Genomic DNA, 20,301 nt, shown 5'->3' with positions numbered 1-20,301 from the left:
AGGAGTTCAGTCCACATTTAGCTTCTTGTATTCTTTCACCAGTCTTATCTAACATGAAATCTTTAATTACCTGTTTCCCTTGTTGATCTTCTAGGTACAAAGATATGCTAGAGTATATTTATAACATTGTCTTTAAGATTTCATTCAGTAGAGCCATGCATTAGATAACAGTGCTACAACCAAAGATTGCAGAAACGATTCTAATGATAACTCTTATGGGAGGCATAGTGTTTCAGAGTCAGACACTCTGGGTCAGAATTCCATTTTTACCCTGTCTTGCTATATAATCTTGGCAAAGATGCTTCATTTTTTTTGAGCTTCAGTTTCCTCTTCTGTAAAATTGGAATATAATATCTACTTCCTAACATTTCTGCAAGGATTAAATGAGATAATACATGTAAAGGGCATAGCACAATGTTTGGCACACAGATGTTCATTCATGGGTTGTCAGTTTTATTATAATATTACCTTGATATGATCAAGAGTATTATAAAAAGCACCAATGCACTGTTCTCCTGACAGACTATTATCATTCACAGAGTGAAGGCTTGAGGGCTCAAAGCAGGGTATCTAAGGTAATAGGAAGTATCCATTTGTTTTCTTCATCAAATATTACTGATACCACACCACTTGTGCCCAGATAAGTAGTTAAAATCCTCTTATTACATCAGAGTAAGATTCTGGGAACATGATATAACAGTGTCTAAATCTGGTGTCTCATAAAATGTCTCCATCTCATGTAGCATGAAGTTCAAGTTCATTGATTCAGACCAGATGGAAATGCAATACATTTCCAAAATTAGCCACCTTAACTATTGCCAGATCTTTATAAAATATAAATAGCCATGGATATTATGCAAATGCCTGGGTGTTGAACAGATCCACCTAGCTAGCATGAATTACCCTAAGACTTCATGTGAGCAGTTAATGCTAACTTTGGTTATACCTCAATTTCTTAAAATCACACAATTTTAGAGATTTACTAGCACCATCTTCATTTGGATGGTGGTCAAGAACACATTGGACTTCCCTGATGGCTCAGCTGGTAAAGAATCTGCCTGCAATGTGGGAGACCTGGGTTCGATCCCTGGGTTGGAAAGATCCCCTGGAGAAGGGAACAGCTCTCCATTCTAGTATTCTGGCCTGGAGAATTCCATTAACTATACAGTCCATGGGATCTGTATACATTATATAAAGAGAAGAACACATTATATAAAGAAAAGCCAAGAGTACTCAATGAAAGAAATTGAGTTGTTATGTAATCCTAGCCCATGGTAATAGCCCTACAGAACTAACTATGCTCATACTCAAATTAACTGACTCAACATACGTGATGTTCTCCTGCTCTAATAGTCTGTCATCTTAACTGTTGTTGTTCAGTCGCCAAGTCATGTCCAACTCTTTGCGACCCCACAGACTGCAGCACGCCAGGCCTCCTTATTCCTCACTTAAGTCTGTACATTCATACAAATAAATGAAAGTTACAATACAAAAATTAATATAAAATGCTATATAATGGCCCATATGGGCTTCCCTCAATGTGGGAGACCCAGGTTCAATCACTGGGTCGGGAAGATCTCCTGGGGAAGGAAATGGCAACCTACTCCAGTATTCTTGCCTGGAAAAACCCATGGACAGAGGAGCCTGATAGGCTACAGTCCATGGGGTCACAAAGGGTTGGACACAACTGAGTGACTTCACTTTATGGGCTTCTCTAGGGGTTCAGATAGTAAAGAATTTGCCTGCAGTGTGGTAAATCTCAGTTCAGTCTCTGGGTCAGGAAGATCCTCTGGAGAAAGGACTAGCTACCCACTCCAGTATTCTTGCCTGGAGAATTTCATGGACAGAGGAGCCTAAATGGCTCGAAAAGAATTGGACACAACTGAGCAACTAACACTTTCACACTTTTTCACTATATATTACGGTCCAATCTTCTTCTATATCCCTACCACATGCAATGCCTTAGGAAATTTCAATGATATATGGGAAATGAAGATGTGAGTAGTAGTAATAGTAATAGGAATAGTGGTGATGGTAGTAATAGTAATGTTAAACTTTATTCAACCTCCTTTGGGCCATATCTTTTTATGAATATTTAACAAGCATAAACTCATTTAAACTTTACAACACTAAAACTGAGGTGCTCATTACCTCCACTTCGTAGAAAAGGAAGATGAGCCACAGAAAAGTGAAGTGACTTGCCATAACCGCTGAGAACCAGAATTCAATCCTAGATTTTCAGCTCTGAATCACTATGCAAAAAGAAAGTAGCAGAAGAACACTAGACAGAAATTCCTTTTCCAGCCAAGATGGAATAAAGAGGACCAGATTTACTCCCCTTACTTAAACAAGTGAAAATCAGTGAGGGAGGGGATATAAAACAAGATTTTTTTCAGATATTGATAACAAGTAGAACAGGACTGTGATCCCCCTCAAAAGGGAAATGCACAAGATAAGTGCAATTACTGTCCCAGTTTACTGTGTGGAGGCAGTTTCCTGACCACAGTACAAGGACAGGGAATTTAAACAAAGCCCAATGGACTTTGAAGAGCCAGATATTAGAATACAGACGAACCAATATGGTTTGAAACTGTGTAGGAGAATAAAGGAGGTAAGGGAGCTACACAGAGTGTGACCTCCAGAGATCTATAAAGAGAGCATTCTTGAGTCTTTGGCTAATTACCAAACTATATATGCATGCAGAGAAGGCAATGGCAACCCACTCCAGTACTCTTGCCTGGAAAATCCTATGGACGGAGGAGCCTGGTAGGCTGCAGTCCATGGGGTTGCTAAGAGTCAGACACGATTGAGTGACTTCACTTTCCCTTTTCCTTTCATGCCTTGGAGAAGGAAATGGCAACCCACTCCAGTGTTCTTACCTGGAGAATCCGAGGGATGGGGGAGCCTCGTGGGCTGCCATCTATGGGGTCGCACAGAGTCAGACATGACTAAAGTGACTTAGCAGCAGCAACAGCAGCATATATGCATGAGAGGGATCATGCAAGCTGGGGATCAAACCATCAGAAAAGAAAAGTGGGAATGACTTTTAGGACAGTGGTATATGGAGCCCGACAGACTGAATACTCAGCTAAAGAACCTTAATTGGTGAAAATTATAAAAAAACAACAACCACTAAAACTCTCTGGAAATTGTCCTAAATGTGTGCTTAGTTGTTCAGTCGAGTCATACTCTTTTTGACCCTTTGGACTGTAGGCCATCAGGCTCTTCTGTCCATGGAATTCTCCCAGCAAGAATACTGAAGTGGATTGCCATTTCCATCTCCAGGGGATCTTCCCAACCCAGGGAATGAATCCTCATCTCCTATGTCTCCTGCATTGCAGGCGAATTCTTTACCCACTGAGCTACTGGGGAAGCCCCAGAAATTGTCCTAAGAGCACATAGCAAATAAAGAAACATGTCTTCCAGAAAAATCTGCTATCTTTCATTAAGAACAATGAGAATCTGTGGCACATTGGACAAGATACCTTGCTCTCCCCATACCCTTGAGTTAGTTCCCCAACTCAGTGTGACAGAAACTCTATTCTGGCAGTCAACGAAACAGGACTCTTTCTCCCCTCAGCTCACAACCCAGTCACAACCTAGCTCACAGTGTCACATGTGGTGGGGAAAATTAACCATCTCCTAATCCTGTGCCTCACAAGTTCTAATCTAGGTGGGTATGACTGAAAGGTTTGGAAACCTCTTCCTCCACCCAGGTACCACTCTTGGGACAGAGGCTCTACTCCAGGAAGGGCAGGCCAAGAATATTGAGCCTCGAATGCCCGCATCACAGGTAACTTATAAACTGAGGTTCTTAAAAAAAAAAAAAAAGTGAGGTTTTACATAAGCCAAGAGGTTCAAAAGCTACTACCCTCATCCAGCACACCATGAGTGAATCAAGGATGTAACCAAGACAGAAGTAGGCCACCATCTCAACCTCTTTTTCTAGAGGAATGATACAGATATTTTTCCCAGGGGCACAGGAAGGCCATAGAATAGAGGCTTCCATAATTCTCCCTTAGGGAATTGTCTTTATTTGGAATACAGCACGAGTAAGTTTAAGCCTTTGGAGCCCTTGAAAAACAAAGGAGATTCGGATTATGAGCATTTAAGAAGGGGCTGGTTGCTCCATTATAATAGAATTTATGCCCCATGACATTGTCAAAAATAGTAAAACAACCAGATGGCAACTAATAGCAATAATAGCTGGTTATGAAACAAATAACAGAAAGATCAGAGAAAGACATTGTCAAATAGCGCCCAGCTATAAAACCACTGCCTCCCATGTTGACTATGCACATACCAAATATCAAACTTCACATTATGAGGGAAATAAATTTCAATGTACTAGTACAGCCAAATCACTAAACAAATAAACAACAAACAGCAAGACCCGGAAGGGGAGGAGCTGTAGTCAGCATTCATATTACAATATATCATCTAAAATTCTAGTCTTCAACAAAAAATTACAAGACATGCAAAGAAATAGGAAACTGTGACTCTACACAAGAAAAAAGTAGGCAATGGAAAGTGTCTTTGAAAGAGCTCAGATATTGGACTTAGCAAATACAGTCTTCAAAGCAAATAGTGTAAATGTTTTTTAAAAACTTAAAAGAAACTATGGTTAAAGAAGTAAAGGAAGCTATCATAACAACAACTCTTCATCAAGTACAGAAACTAATTAAAAATATATAAATTATTTTTTTTAAAGGAGAACATCCAACGAAAACAGCACAATAATTTGAAGTGAAAAATTCACTAGAATGGCTCAATAATATTGATAGATTTGATTAGCGGAAGAAAGAATCAGTGAACTTGAGGAAAGATCAACAGATTACGCAATCTAAAGAACAAAGAATGAAGAAAAATGACCAGACCCTCAGATTAACACAGGATTCCCTTACAAACAACAGCACATACATAATGGAGTAACAGATAAGAAGGAGGAGAGAGAAGAGAGGGGCAGAAAAATTATTAGAAGAAATAATGACTGAAAACTTTCCAAGTTTGGTGAAAAACATTAACATCAAGGTACGTCAAGGAAGTCTAAAATAAAGATAGGAGATTCAAACACAAGAAGCAAATCATAGCAAAAAATGCTGAAAGGCAATGAAAAAGTTAAAGTCTGAAAAGCAGCAAGAGAAAATCAACTCATCATATCCAAGGGAACCCAATAAGCTTAATAGCAGAAATTCCATCAAAGACAATGAAGGACAAAAAGCATTAAGATAGTATTTTCAAAGTAATGAAAGAAAAGAAAAACTGTCAGCAAGAGAAACTATCTTTAAAAACTAAAGGTAAAATAAAGACACTCCCAGAAAACAGATACTGAAAGAATTCATTGCTAGCAGATCTGCCTTATGAAACATTAAAAGTTATTCAGGTTGAAAGAAACTGACCTCTGATGGTGATTTGATCCCACAACAAAAAAACACAGAGCACTGGTAAATGTAATTATATGATTATAAATGACAGTAAAGTATATATTTTTCTCCTTTCTTTTAATTAATTTCTTTGAAACAATATGTGTATTATTCAATTGTTGGAAACACAACATATAGAAATATAATAAATTTGACAATAACAGCACCATAGTGTTAGGCAAGAAGTAAATCTTTGAAGTAACGAAATGACACCAAAAGGTAACTTTAATCTATAGGAAAAAAGTGAAAAGAACCAGAATGGTATTAGGAAGGTTAATATAATAAATTCTATGAACATATACTTGCTCTCCTTTATTTTTTCCACTTCTAAACAGTGGAAACAGTGACAGACTTTATTATTGGGGATCCAAAATCACTGCAGATGATGACTGCAGTCATGAAATTAAGACGCTTACTCCTTGGAAGGAAAGTTATGACCAACCTAGAGAGCATATTAAAAACAGAGACATTACTTTGCCATCAAAGGTCCATCTAGTCAAAGCTATGGTTTTTCCAGTAGTCATGTATGGATGTAAATGTTGGATGATAAAGAAAGCTGAGTGCCAAAGAATTGCTGCTTTTGGACTGTGGTGTTGGAGAAGACTCTTGAAAGTCCCTTGGACTGCTAGGAGATCCAACCAGTCCACCCTAAAGGAAATCAGTTCTGGATATTCATTGGAAGGACTGATGTTGAAAGCTGAAACTCCAATACTTTGGCCATCTGATGTGAAGAACTGACTCATTAGAAAAGACCCTGATGCTGGGAAAGATTGAAGGTGGGAGGAGAAGGGGATGACAGAGGATAAGATGATTGGTTGGCATCACCAACTCAATGGCCATGAGTTTGAATAAACTCTGGGAGTTGGTGATGGACAGGGAGGCCTGACGTCCTGTAGTCCATGGGGTCGCAAACAGGCAGACACGACTGAGCAACTGAACTGAACTAAACGTATGAAATATAAATTATACGAGGTAATAAATACAATAATGTGTTGGGTTTGTAACATATACAGATATAGTATGCAAAATAACAATAGCACAAAAGGGAAGGAGCTGTATATGTGAAGTGTCTAAATCTCACAGAAATTAAATTAGCAAAAACATGAACTGGATTATGATAAATTAAGATGTATATGGCAAGCTCCAGAATAAAAAATAGGAAATGAACTGAAAAATAGTTTTAAAAAAATCATAAAAGTAATTAAATGTTACACTAAGAAATATTCATTCAATGTAAAAGAAAGCATCAAAAGCAAGTAGAGGGGAGAAAGAGACAAGACATATAGAAAACCAAAATTAAAGTGCTAGGTTTAATTCAACTATACCAATTATGTTAAATATGAATAGTTTAAACAACCCAGTCAAAAGTCAGAGATTGTCATACTGTATTAAAAATAAGATTCAAGGAAATGCTGTTTTGAGAACATATATTTTAGATTCAAAGTTTTAGATTAATCAAAAATAAAAGAATGGAAAAAGATATGTCATGGAAACAGCAACTAAAGAAAATTTGGAGTGGCTACATATAATATCCAATAAAATAAACTTAAAACAATAAATTTACAGTGGTTAAGGTAATGTAGGGATATTTGCTAGGGATATTGTTTAACAACAAAAGGGCCAATTCATCAGGAAGACATATTTATAAACTATCTGTGTACATAAAAACAAGGCCCCCAAATACATGGACATTAATCTCACAGTATTAAAGCGAGAATTAGATAATTCAACAATAATAGCCAACTTCAGTATCCCATTGTTAATAATTATTAAAATAACGAGGCAGAAGATCAACAAGGATATAGAATAATTGACCAAAACTAAGAACCAAATAAATCTTAATAGGCATTGATAGGACACTACCCAACAAAAGAATATATATCCTACTCAAGAATCCCAGGGACGGTGGAGCCTGGTCTGCTGCCGTCTATGGGGTCGCACAGAGTTGGACACGACTAAAGTGACTTAGCAGCAGCAGCAGCAGAGTGTTATATTAGGCCATAAAACAGGCCTCAACAAATTTAAAAGGACATATACAAAGTATGTTCTCTGAAAAGATTGGAGTGAAATAGAAATCAATAACAAATTTGAGAAAGTCAAAAATATGTGGATATTACAATCACACTTCTTAATAATCCATGAGGCAGCAAAGAAATCACAATGCAAAATACAAAATTCTGAGATTTATAAAATGAAAACAACATCAAAACTTGCAGGATGCAGCTAAAATAATACTTAGAGGGAAATTAATAGCTTTAAGTGTCTATATAAGAAAAAATGATCTCAAATCAATAACTAAACCCAAAGCAAGCAGAAGAAAGGAAATGAGGTAGTGAATAGAAAACAGTAGAGAAAATCAATAAAACCAAAAGTTGGTTATTTGAAAAGATCTACAAAGTTGAGAAACCTTTAGCTAGACTAACAAAGCAAAACAAAGACAACAATCAAATTAGTAGAATCCGGAAAGAAAATGGGACACCATTACTGACCTTATAAAAATGAGAAATAGAATTTCTAGAGATTAAAAATAGTATATCTAAAATGAAAACAGTGGATGGGATTAACAACATATCAGACATTGCACAAACAGATAGATAAACTCAAAGAATAAGGAAACAAACAATCCAAATCAAGCACAGAAAGAAAAGCTATTAAAAATTTAAAAAATGAACAGATCATTGGACTCCAAGAAGGAGATAAAAGCAAAAAAATACTGGCCCAAAATTGATCATGTATCAAAAATGATAAGCCTGAAAATTAACAAAGATCAATAAATATCAAGCAAGGTAAAACACAAAGAGAACAACACTAAGGCATCCATAATCAAAGTTATTTAAACTAGTGATAAAGAGAAAATGCAAAAAGCATACAAATTAAAGGGATATTACATAAAGGAACAAATGTAAGAATGATCATAGACATCAGAAACTATACTATTCAGAAGACAGTAGAGTGACATTTGTAAACAGATGAAAGAAAAATCTGTCAATTTGGGATTTTTTACCCAGTGAAACCTTCAAAATTGAGTGCTAAATAAAGACTTTTTCAGGAAATTATAAGCTGAGAGAATTCCTCATCAGCAGATCTACTCAATAAAAAACAAAACAAAAAAAAATTAAATGAAGTTCTTCAGGTAGAAGAGAAATGACACCAAAAGCAAACTTTGATTTATATAAAGGAAGAGTGCCATAAACAGTAAATATAAGAGACTTTTTATCATTCAAAAAGGAAAACTCCTGGAGCCGTTGCCGTCGCCATGACCCGCGGTAACCAGCGCGAGCTCGCCCGCCAGAAGAACATGAAAAAGCAGAGCGACTCGGTTAAGGGAAAGCGCCGAGATGACGGGCTTTCTGCTGCCGCCCGCAAGCAGAGGGACTCGGAGATCATGCAGCAGAAGCAGAAAAAGGCAAACGAGAAGAAGGAGGAACCCAAGTAGCTTTGTGGCTTCGTGTCCAACCCTCTTGCCCTTCGCCTGTGTGCCTGGAGCCAGTCCCACCACGCTCGCGGTTTCTCCTCTAGTGCTCACGGGTCCCAGCGCCGATGGCACTCCCTCTGCCCTGACTCTGCAGCGGGTCCCTTTTGTGCTTCCTTCCCCTCAGGTAGCCTCTCTCCCCCTGGGCCACTCCTGGGGGTGAGGGGGTTACCCCCTCCCAGTGTTTTTTATTCCTGTGGGGCTCACCCCAAAGTATTAAAAGTAGCTTTGTAAAAAAAAAAAAAAAAAAAAAAAAAAAAAAAAAAAAAACAAAAAGGAAAACTCCTTAAAAGATAAATGACTAGTAAAGCAAAAATAATAATGCATTGTGACGTTTAAAGCACATGTATTAGTAAAATGTATATGAAACTACAAATTATTGGAAGGGAAAAATACTTGCATGGTTCTTCTACTACATGTAAAGTAACATAATATTGTTTTGAGGAAGCCTGTAACAAGTGCAACCATCAAAAACAAAGACATATAGCCAATGCCAAGATTACAGATGAAGTGAAATCATAAAAATTCAACTCCTCCAAAAGAAGGTCAGAATAGAAGGAAAAAGAATTAGAGAACAAATGCAATAAACACAATACAAATAGCAAAATGGTAGATTCAAACCCAAATATAGCCATAATTACAAATATAGCTGAAAATTATCTAAACATTCAAATTAAAAGCCTTACATTGTCAGATTGGATTAAAAAGCACAAGCAAACTCTTTCCTGTCTATAAGAAACCCAATTTAACTATAAATGGTTTACAAATTAAAGGACAAGTTCTAGTTTTGGGCTTACCTTGCGGCTCAGCTGGTAAAGAATCTGCTTGTAATGCAGGGTATCTGGGTTTGATCCCTGGGTTGAGAAGATTCCCTAGACAAGGGAAAGGCTACCCATTCCAGTATTCTGGCATGGAGGATTTCATGGACTGTATAGTCCATGGGGTCGCAAAGATTCCGATGACTTTCACTCACTCACTCTAGTTCTGAAAGAGATAGAGTAAGTCCACTATAATCTATCTCTCCTGCAAATGCAACTAAAAATGATGGGAAAAAACACACAAAAATCAAGTGCCTAGACACCAAAAAGTAACCAAAAGCAGGTCAATTATGAAAGAAAGTTAAAACTTAGACAAGTACTGCATCAAAGTGATGTCCCATATTTTCTTTTTCTGTTGCAGATTTTCTGAGGGTGATTCCCAGTTGCTCAAGTACACAGCAGAGCATTGGTATAATAGGTGAAAATTCCAGCAGAAATTTTATATTACACGGCAGAATAATCATAAAAAGGGCGACTAGAAGGCAAAGAGTATAGGGGTAATTCTGTTGGGTTTTTGTTTTGTTTCCTTTCTAGCAGTTTTCTCAGTCATGGGGTTGTTTGGCAGTGATAACTGTGTGAGCAGCTAGAAAGCCAAGAGATATACCATGTCTTTCTGGCCAGAGGAGCCAATGAAGGGAGTATTCATTGCCTCAAGAATGGGCTGATGAAGGATATTCTATACAGGAAAGAACTGGAGTAAAAGGACCCTCTAATTCTGCAAATGAACTTACACAAGTCCCATTCTCATCTTTAAACTGTGCAAGTGCAGGTAAGACCCAAAGGATCACAATAAGAGACCCAAAGGATCCAATAAAAGCTTTGAAGAATGAAACCAACTGTCAATGTGACCGGTGATGGATGTAAAGTATGATGCTGTAAAGAGCAATATTCCATAGGGACCCGGAATGTTAGGTCCACAAATCAAGGCAAATTGGAAGTGGTCAAACAGGAAATGGCAAGAATGAACATTGACATTTTAGGAATCAGCGAACTAAAATGGATTGGGATTGGTGAATTTAACTCAGATGACCATTATATCTACTACTGTGGGCAAGAATCCCTTAGAAGAAATGCGGTAACCATCATAGTTATAGGACAGAATGAACCCTGTTCGTTTCCAAGTCAAACCATTCATTATCACATTAATCCAAGTCTACGACGCAACCAGTAATGTTGAAGAAGCTGAAGTTAAACAGTTCTATGAAGACCTACAAGACTTTCTAGAACTAACACCCAAAAAAGATGTCCTCTTCATTATAGGGGACTGGAATGCAAAAGTAGATAATAAATGGTACCAAGGAGTAACAAGCAACTTTGGCCTTGGAGTACAAAACAAAGCAGGTCAAAGGTTAACAGAGCTTTGCCAAGAGAATACACTGGTCATAGCAAACACCCTCTTCCAACAACACAAGAGGCAACTCTACAGTTGGACATCACCAGATGGTCAATATCAAAATCAGACTGATTATATTCTTTGCAGCCAAAGATGGAGAAGCACTATACAGTCAGCAAAAACAAGACCGGGAGGTTACTGTGGCTCAGATCATGAACTCCTTATTGCAAAATTCAGACTTAAAATGAAGAAAGTAGGGAAAACCACTAGACCATTCAGGTATGACCTAAACCAAATCCCTTACATTATACAGTGGAAGTGACAAACAGATTCAAGGGATTAGATCTGATAGAGTGCCTGAAGAACTATGGACAGAGGTTCGAGACATTATTCAGGAGACAGGGATCAAGATCATCCACAAGAAAATGAAATGCAAAAAGGCAAAATGTCTGAAGAGGCCTTACAAAGAGCTGAGAAAAGAAGAGAAGTAAAAAAAGCAATGGAGAAAAGGAAAGATATACCCATTTGAATGCAGAGTTCCAAAGAATAACAAGGAGAGTTAAGAAAGCATTCCTCAGTGATCAGTGCAAAGAAATAGAAGAAAACAACAGACTGGGAAAGACTAGAGATCTCTTCAAGAAAATTAGAAAAAAAAGAAAGAAAGAAAGAAAATTCGAGATACCAAGGGAACATTTCAGCAAAGATGAGCACAATAAAGGACAGAAATGGTATGGACCTAACAGAAGCAGAGGTGACAAGAAGAGGTGACAAGAATACACAGAAGTAAGGTAAGGTAAAGTCGCTCAGTTGTGTCCGACTCTTTGTGACCCCATGGACTACCAGGCTCCTCTGTCCATGGGATTTTCCAGGCAAGAGTACTGGAGTGGGTTGCCATTTCCTTCTCCAAGGGATCTTCCCGATCATCTGAGCCACCAGGGAAGCCCAGAATACACAGAAGGACTATACAAAAAAGATCTTCATGACCCAGATAACCACAACGGTGTAATCACAATAGAGCAACCACAGTAGTAACCACTATAGAGCCAGACAGCTTGGAATGCAAAGTAAAGTGGCCTGTAGGAAGCATCACTATGAAGAAAGCTAGAGGAGGTGATGCAATTTTAGCTAGCCATTTAAAACTCTAAAAGATGATGCTATGAAAGTGATGCACTCAATATGCCAGCAAATTTGGAAAACTCACCAGTGGCCACAGGACTGGAAAAGGTCAGCCTTCATTCCAATCCCAAAGAAAGGCAATGCCAAAGAATGCTCAAACTAATGCACAATTGCACTCATCATACACTAGTAAAGTAATGATCAAAATTCTCCAAGCCAGGCTTTAATAGTACATGAACCATGAATTTCCAGATATTCAAGCTGGATTTAGAAAAGGCAGAGGAACCAGAGATCAAATTTCCAACATCTGCTGGATCATCGATAAAACAAGAGAGTTTCAGAAAAATATCTACTTTCGCTTTATTGTCTATGCCAAAGTCTTTGACTGTGTGGATCACAACAAACTGTGGAAAATTCTGAAAGAGATGGGAATACCAGACCACCTGACCTGCCTCCTGAGAAATCTATATGCAGGTCAAGAAGCAACAGTTAGAATTGGACATGGAGCAACAGACTGCTTTCAAATCAGGAACTGAGTATGTGAAGGCTATATATTGTCACCCTGTTTATTTAACTTATATGCAGAGTACATCACGCAAAATGAAGGGCTGGATGAAGCACAACCTGGAATCAAGATTGCTGGGAGAAACATCAGTAACCTCAGATATGCAGATGACACCACACTTAGGGCGCAAAGTGAAGAAGAACTGAAGAGCCTCTTGAGGACAGTGAAAGAGGAGAGTGAAAAAGTTGGCATTCGGTCCCATCACTTCATGGCAAATAGATGGGGAGACAGTGCCAACAGTGACAGACTTTATTTTCTGGGGCTCCAAAATCACTGCAGAGTCTGACTGTGGCCATGAAATGAAAAGATGCTTGCTCCTTAGAAGAAAAGCTATAATCAACCTAGACAGCATATTAAAAAGCAGAGACTTGACTTTACCAACAAAGGTCCATCTAGTCAAAGCTATGGTTTTTCCAGTAGTCATGCATGGATGTGAGAGTTGGACTATAATGAAAGCTGAGTGCCGAAGAATTGATGCTTTTGAACTATGGTGTTGGAGAAGACTCTTGAGAGTTCTTTGGACTGGAAGGAGATCCAACTAGTCCATCCTCAAGGAAATCAGTCCTGAATATTCATTGGAAGGACTGATGCTGAAGCTGAAATGCCAATACTTTGGCCATCTAATGTGAAGAATCGACTCAATGGAAAAAACCCTGTTGCTGGGAAAGATCGAAGGTAGCAGGAGAAGGGGATGACAGAAGATGAGATGGCTGGATGGCATCACCAGTGTGATGGACATGAGTTTGAAAAAGCTCTTGGAGTTGGTGATAGACAGTGAAACCTGGCAAGCTGCAGTCCATGGGGTTGCAAAGAGTCGGACATGACTGAGTGACTGAACTGAATATAAACTAAGATACAAACACTTAGACAAATCCCTCAGGGGCATAAGTATGGAAAAGAAATAAAACGGTAAACTACCTTTGAGTCCAGGTAGGATCTGTAACTTGATTCTAAGCAATAGAGTATGACAAAGATGATGGGATACCAATCCCTCAATTACATTACTTTCTATGGCAAAAGTAATGAGATGTCACTTCAAAGACTATGTTGTATTAAATAAGATTCTATCTTAGTGGATTGAGATTCTTTGTCGAGAGAGATTATTTGTTAGCCTTGAAGATACAGGCTGTTATGATGTGAACTACTTATGGAGAGGGCCATGTGTGGGAGGGAACTGCAAGGAGCTGAAATCTACCAACAACCATGTAACTTGGAAGAGGAGCCCAAACTCCAAATGAGAATGTAGCTCAGGTGATACTTTGGTTACAACCTTGTGAGATCCTGAACAACTAGGCCATGCTCAGACTGCTGATCAACAGAAACTGGGAGTGCATGTTGTTTTAAGCTGCTAAGTATGTGGCAATTTGTTCTGAAGCAATAGAAAACTAATACACATATATTAAAATTGTGCTGTATGGAGTAAAGGAATAGAAAGATAGTAGTTTCAGCAGAAAAAATTTAAACCTATTAACCTAAGAAAAAATGCAAATTATAGAATTGAATAATGTAAGATCTCAAATTTTTAAAAACTAAATGGACTCAACAGCACAAGGCAAGTGACAGAAGAGTCAACAGACTTAAAAAATATTTTTTTATTTGACTACATTGGGTCTTGTTTGCAGCATGTGGGATCTCTTGTAGCATGCAGGATCTTTATTAGCAGAGTGCAAAACCTTAGTTGTAGCATGTGAGATATAACACTAAACACTAAACACTAAACGTGATAAACTCAAAGAAAATTATGCTTAGGCACATCATAACCAAAATGTTGACAACAATAGATTTTTTTAAAAAAATATTGAAAATCAGTCTTTAATTTACCTATTACACATAGGTGGCCAATAAAAAAACATGGATTTCACGTCAAAAACCATGGGGGTCAGAAGAAAATTATATTTAATGTACTAAACAAATAGAACTGTGAACCAAGACTTCTGTATACAGTGAAACAATCTTCAAAACTAAAGGTGAAATAAAGACATTTTCAGATGAATGAAAACTAAGAGAGTACATCATCACCAGTTGATCTGCTCTAAAGGAGATTCTTCTAGGTGAAGGAAAATGGTATTAGAGAGAATCTTAGATCTTATAATAATAGAAGAGCAACAGAAATAAATACCTGGTAAATAATAAAAATTACACTCAAGTTCTTTAATCTGTAAGACTATTAGAAACAATCTCATAATATGGTGTGTGGGATTTTCCATATGGAGATGCAAAATATATATATAACAATGATAAAAGTGGAGCACAATAAACAAATTCATATCTATATTACACAAATCCACATCTATAGACATCTATATTATACCTGAAGTGGTACAGTGTTAACTCAAAGTAGACAATGCAATATTACGTATATGAATTGTCAATCGTATCAGTTCAGTTCAGTCGCTCAGTTGTGTCCGACTCTTTGCGACCCCATGAACCGCAGCACGCCAGGTCACCCTGTCCGTCACCAACATCCTGGAGTTTACCCAAACTCATGTCCATTGAGTCGGTGATGCCATCCAACCATTTCATCCTATGTTGTCCCCTTCTCCTGCCTTCAATCTTTCCCAGCATTGGGGTCACATCCAATGAGTCAGTTCTTCACATCAGGTGGCCAAAGTATTGGAACTTCAGCTTCAGCATCAGTCCTTCCAATGAATATTCAGGACTGATTTCCTTGAGGATGGACTGGTTGGATCTCCTTGCAGTCCAAGGGACTCTCAAGAGTTTTCCCCAACACCACAGTTCAAAAGCAACAATTCTTTGGCACTCAGCTTTATTTATAGTCCAACTCTCACATCCATATATGACTACTGGAAGAATCATATAGCAAGCCCAAAATACAAAGATGAGATAAAACAAAAACAGCAATAGATAAATTAAAATCGGTTATTAAAAACACTCTAATTGGGTAAAGAATCTACCTGCAATGCAGGACATAGGAGACGTAGGTTTGATCCTTGGGTTGGGAAGACCTCCTGGAGGAGGAAATGGCAACCCACCCACTCCAGTATTCTTGCCTGAAAAAATTCCATGGACAGAGGAGCCTGGTGGGTTACAGCCCATGAGGTCACAAAGTGTCAGACATGACTGAGTGACTAAGCACACACACATGATATTCCAAAAGAAAGCAGAAAATGGGAAATAACAAAGAATAGAGCAAACAATCAGAAAACAATAAACATAGAAATCCAGCCATTCCAATAATTTCATTGAATGTAAATTGTCTAAACATACCTAATAAAGACAGAGATTGTCAAACTAAGAAACTCACTTTAAATGTAAAGACATATTTAAGTTAAAACTAAAGGGAAGTAAAATTATATACTATGTAAACTCTAATTCAAATAAAGCTTAGTTAAGCTATATTAAAATAAGACAAAGTGGACTTCAGAAGAAAGAATATTAGTAGGGATAAATAAAGACATTATACTGTGATAAAATGATCAATTTACCACCAAGTCATAACAATCCTGAATATATATGCAGTTAACAACAGTGCTTCTGAGTACATGAAGCAAAAAGCAATAAAACTGAACAGGATAAATAGGGGAAATTGACAATTATAGTGGGAGATTTTAACATTCTGTTCTCAGCAATCAATAAAACAGGAAGACAGAAAATCAGTAAGGATACAGAACTGAACAAGTCTATTAACCAACTTTACCTAATTGACATTTATAGAACATTCTATCTAGCAAGACCAGAATACATAGCCTTTTTACAAGTGCACAAGAAGTATGTACCATGTTAGACCACATTATGATCCATAAAATGAACCTCAAAAAGTTCATTTTTTTAAAAATTTTGTTAAAAAAATACCACACAGACACAACCTAAAAATTACCGTCTTAACTGTTTTAAGCATACAGTTGAGTAGTGTTAAGTATATTCATGTTGTTGTGCAATAGATCTCCAAAACTTTTTCATCTTGTAAATCTGAAATTCTCCCTTTAACAGCTTCCCTTTTATCCTCTCCCTCAGCCCCTGGTAATCACTATTGCACTTTCCGTTTCTAGAAATTTAACTTTTGACACATTTCATAAGTGGAATCATACAGTATTTGCCCTTTTATGACTGGTTTACTCCACTTAGTACAATATCCTTAAAGTCCATCAATCCTGTTGCATGTAACAGTAGGATTTACTTGATTTTTCTTTTTTAAGATGATGGCTCAACTAAATGGATTTGTAGTTGTATTACATGATCAGATTCCAAATATATTGGGACAATGAATCAAAAACATTGAGATTATTAATGAATGTAATAATACATTAACTATTAATGAATGCACATTACCATGTTTACATTTCAATAATAATACCATCAACATCACTACCAAAAACAACTATAACAAGAGTTGCCTTTACTGTGTACTAGGTTCTATGCTAATATTTTATATGCTCTATTTCTTCAACACTTCTATAAAAGAGGTACTTGATTATTAGGAACTCTATTTTATAAACACGAAGACCAAAGTTTAGAGGGTAATATCTTCAGTGCCATACAGATGATAAATATCTGCACTGACAGTCAAATCTAGCTGATCTGCTTCCAATGCTAATGCTTCTTAGAAAATCAGTTGAATAAAGGAAATTTCAGGTAATTACAGCTTTAAGACCTTTGGTTTACCACCATTTTAATACAAGCATAGGGGCTATAAAACCAGCATAATGCTATGTGTCATGGGGTTTTCCTTACTTTTTGAGGTTGAATAATATTCCACTGTATGTATATACCTTATTTTGTTTATCCATTCATCCATCAATGGAAATCTGGGTCACTTCCACCTGTTGGTTATTGTGAATAGTGCTGCTATGAACATTTGGGTGTGCAAATATCTCTTCAAGAGCCTTCTTTTGGCTATATATCCAGGAGTGATATACTGGATCATATGCTAGTTCTATTTTTAATTTTTTTGAGGAAACTCCATGCTGCTTTCCATAGGGGTTGAATCATTTTACAATACCACCAAAAGTGCACAACATTTCCAATTTCCCCACAGCATCACCAGTACTTATTATTTCTTTTTTTTTGTTGGTCTTGTTTACCATCCTAACAGGTGTGACAAAATATTTTTTAGGGATTGAAATCATATAAAGTATGCTCATTAACCACAATGGAATTAAACTAGAAATTAATAACACAAAGATATACAGAAAAAATACTCCAAATGTCTGTCTGGAAATCAAACAGCAAACATCTAAATAACCCATGAGTCAAAGGAGAATTCTCAAAGGACTTATAAAATATTTTGAACTTAATAAAAATTCAACATATCAAAATTTCTGGGATGTGGTTAAGACCCCTGTCCACACTGGTTAAGAACAATGTGGACAGAGAAATCATCATTAAATGCTTATATTAGAAGAGAAGAAAGGACTAAAATTAGTAATCTAAGTGCTCAACATAAATCACTAGGGAAAGAAAGCAAATTAAATCCAAAGCAAGGAGAAGAAATGATATTAATAGAAGCAGAAAGCAGTGAAATTGTCTGTTTATTTTCTGTTTTTAATCAAACCAAAAGGTGCTCCTTTGAAAAGATCAATAAAATTGATAAACTTACAGTCAGACAGACCAAGAAAATACGAGGTAAGACACAAATCATAAATATTAGAAATAAAAGGGGGCAATCACTATTGACTCCACAAACATTAAGAAGATACTAAGGGAATACTACAAATAACTCCGTGCATATAAGCTTGACAACTTAGACAAAATAGACAAATCCCTTGAAAAACATAAACTATTAAAGGTCACTGAGGAAAAATAGATAACCCATAGCTATGCATTTATTTTAAAAATGATCCTTAAAAAAATCTTTCAACAAGAAACATCTCCAAACCCGATGTTTTCACTGGTGAATTCTACCAAACACTGAAGGAAGAAATAAGACCAATTTCACACAAACTTTCAGGAAATACAAAAGAAGGGACAACTTCTCAGCTCACTTTATATGAAGCTATTATTATCCTAATACCAAAGCCAAACAAAACATTATAAAACTACAGACAAATAATGTCTTGTGAACACAGATGTAGAATTCTTCAATAAAATATTCAAAAATTAATCAACACAATTCATCATGGCAACAGAATAAAAAAGGAAAAGCAGATGACCTCGTCAATAGATTCAAAATATTTCTGACAAAATTCAACATTTATTCTTTTCTTAATTTTTAAATTTTCTTTATTTATATTTGGCTATACTGGGTCTTAGTTGCAACATATAGGATCTTCAATCTTCGTTGTGACACACAGGATCTTTTAGTTGTGCAATATAAACTCTTAGCTGTAGCATGTGGAATCTATTTCCCCAACCAGGGATCAAACGTGGGCCCCATTCATTGGGAACTCAAAGTCTTATCCACTGGACTACCAGAAGTAAAAAAGGGATTCCCTGGTGGCTCAGACAGTAAAGTATCTGCCTGCAATGCAGGAGACCTGGGTTTGATCCCTGGATCAGGAAGATCCCCTGGAGAAGGAAATGGCAATCTACTCCAGTACTCTTGCCTGGACAAATCCATGGACGGAGGAGCCTGGTGGGCTATAGTCCACGGGGTCGCAAAGACTACAAGAAGTCCTTCAACATCTATTCTTGATGAAAATCTTTAAGCAAACTAGGAATAGAAGAAAACGTCTTCAGTTTAATAAAGAGCACCTATAAAAAAATCTAGAGCTAACAAGATACTTAATAGTGATTTAATATTTTCTTCCTAAAACCAAGAACAGAATAGTATTTTAAAAGCAAGAAGATAATGCTACTATTTCCACTCACAACTTAGCAGCCATTTCATAGTAGTGATATGTTTGCTGTCTCCCAAACCTCAGAAGATCATTCTTATAGCCTTGTCTTGGTAAACGACACTGCCTCTATCTGGAATGCCTTCTTCTCTTTGAAAACCTTCCTCAAGACTTAACTCCTCCAAGATGGATACAATGATTGATTAATTAATTTGCTCAGTCAAAATGTTCAGTACCTAATTACACCTAAGTACTGCAGATATGCCACACACACACAAATCCCCATCCTCAAAGAACAAGTAGAGGTAACCTCACTTTTGTGCTCACACGCATCCCCTACAGCACTCATCTTAATATCAAAAGTGTTTAGGTATGGAGCTCCTGGCTCTGTTACTCATTTTTTATCAAGCATTTAGCACAGTGCCTGACATATCAACAAATATTTTACAAATGAGTTTATTATATTAAAAGAATTGAAGATATTAGAAACAGTGATAAAACAAAAGTATAAGTAGACAAGTAAAACACAAATAAAAATTCTTTAATGTACCCAAATAACATATATTTCTATGAAGTATTTTAGAAATAGGAAAAAAGAAAACAGAAAAGTCTCATCAATCTTAAGGAGATATAATTTTTGACAAAGATGGGAAAATAAGACCTGATAGAATAAGGTACAACCCAGTAAACACCCCTCTCTTTTCACCAAGTAGTCACAGCAACAGATGGAATAGGCTTTTACTCTGAAGCATTTTTAAGGCAAATCTGTAGATGTCTACCCAGAGTAGTAGAAATGTCCAAGTTACTGTATACACACAACAAAGAACAAATGATGCCATT

At 36.9% G+C, this 20,301-nt stretch overlaps 2 protein-coding genes across 5 annotated transcripts in view; one reads left to right on the top strand and one right to left on the bottom strand.

Moving 5' to 3' along the window:
• Nucleotides 1–20,301, bottom strand: part of EDA (ectodysplasin A) — a 349,218-nt gene that overhangs the window by 241,794 nt on the left and 87,123 nt on the right. The gene's annotated exons all lie outside the window — the stretch shown is intronic.
• LOC136153618 (small EDRK-rich factor 2) lies at nucleotides 8,665–9,026 on the top strand. The gene has a single exon (XM_065915612.1). It carries the CDS (start codon nucleotides 8,680–8,682, stop codon nucleotides 8,857–8,859), a length of 180 nt encoding a protein of 59 aa, XP_065771684.1. The 5' UTR covers nucleotides 8,665–8,679; the 3' UTR covers nucleotides 8,860–9,026.

The sequence above is a fragment of the Muntiacus reevesi genome, chromosome X (assembly GCF_963930625.1).
Source record: "Muntiacus reevesi chromosome X, mMunRee1.1, whole genome shotgun sequence".
Taxonomy (NCBI): Eukaryota; Metazoa; Chordata; class Mammalia; order Artiodactyla; family Cervidae; genus Muntiacus; species Muntiacus reevesi.
The sequence above is the reverse complement of the archived record's forward strand: the minus strand, read 5'-3'. Positions and strand labels throughout refer to the sequence as shown.

Coding starts and splice junctions, on each gene's coding strand:
- LOC136153618 (XM_065915612.1), top strand. CDS start 8,680: ATGACCCGCGGTAACCAGCGCGAGCTCGCCCGCCAGAAGAACATGAAA.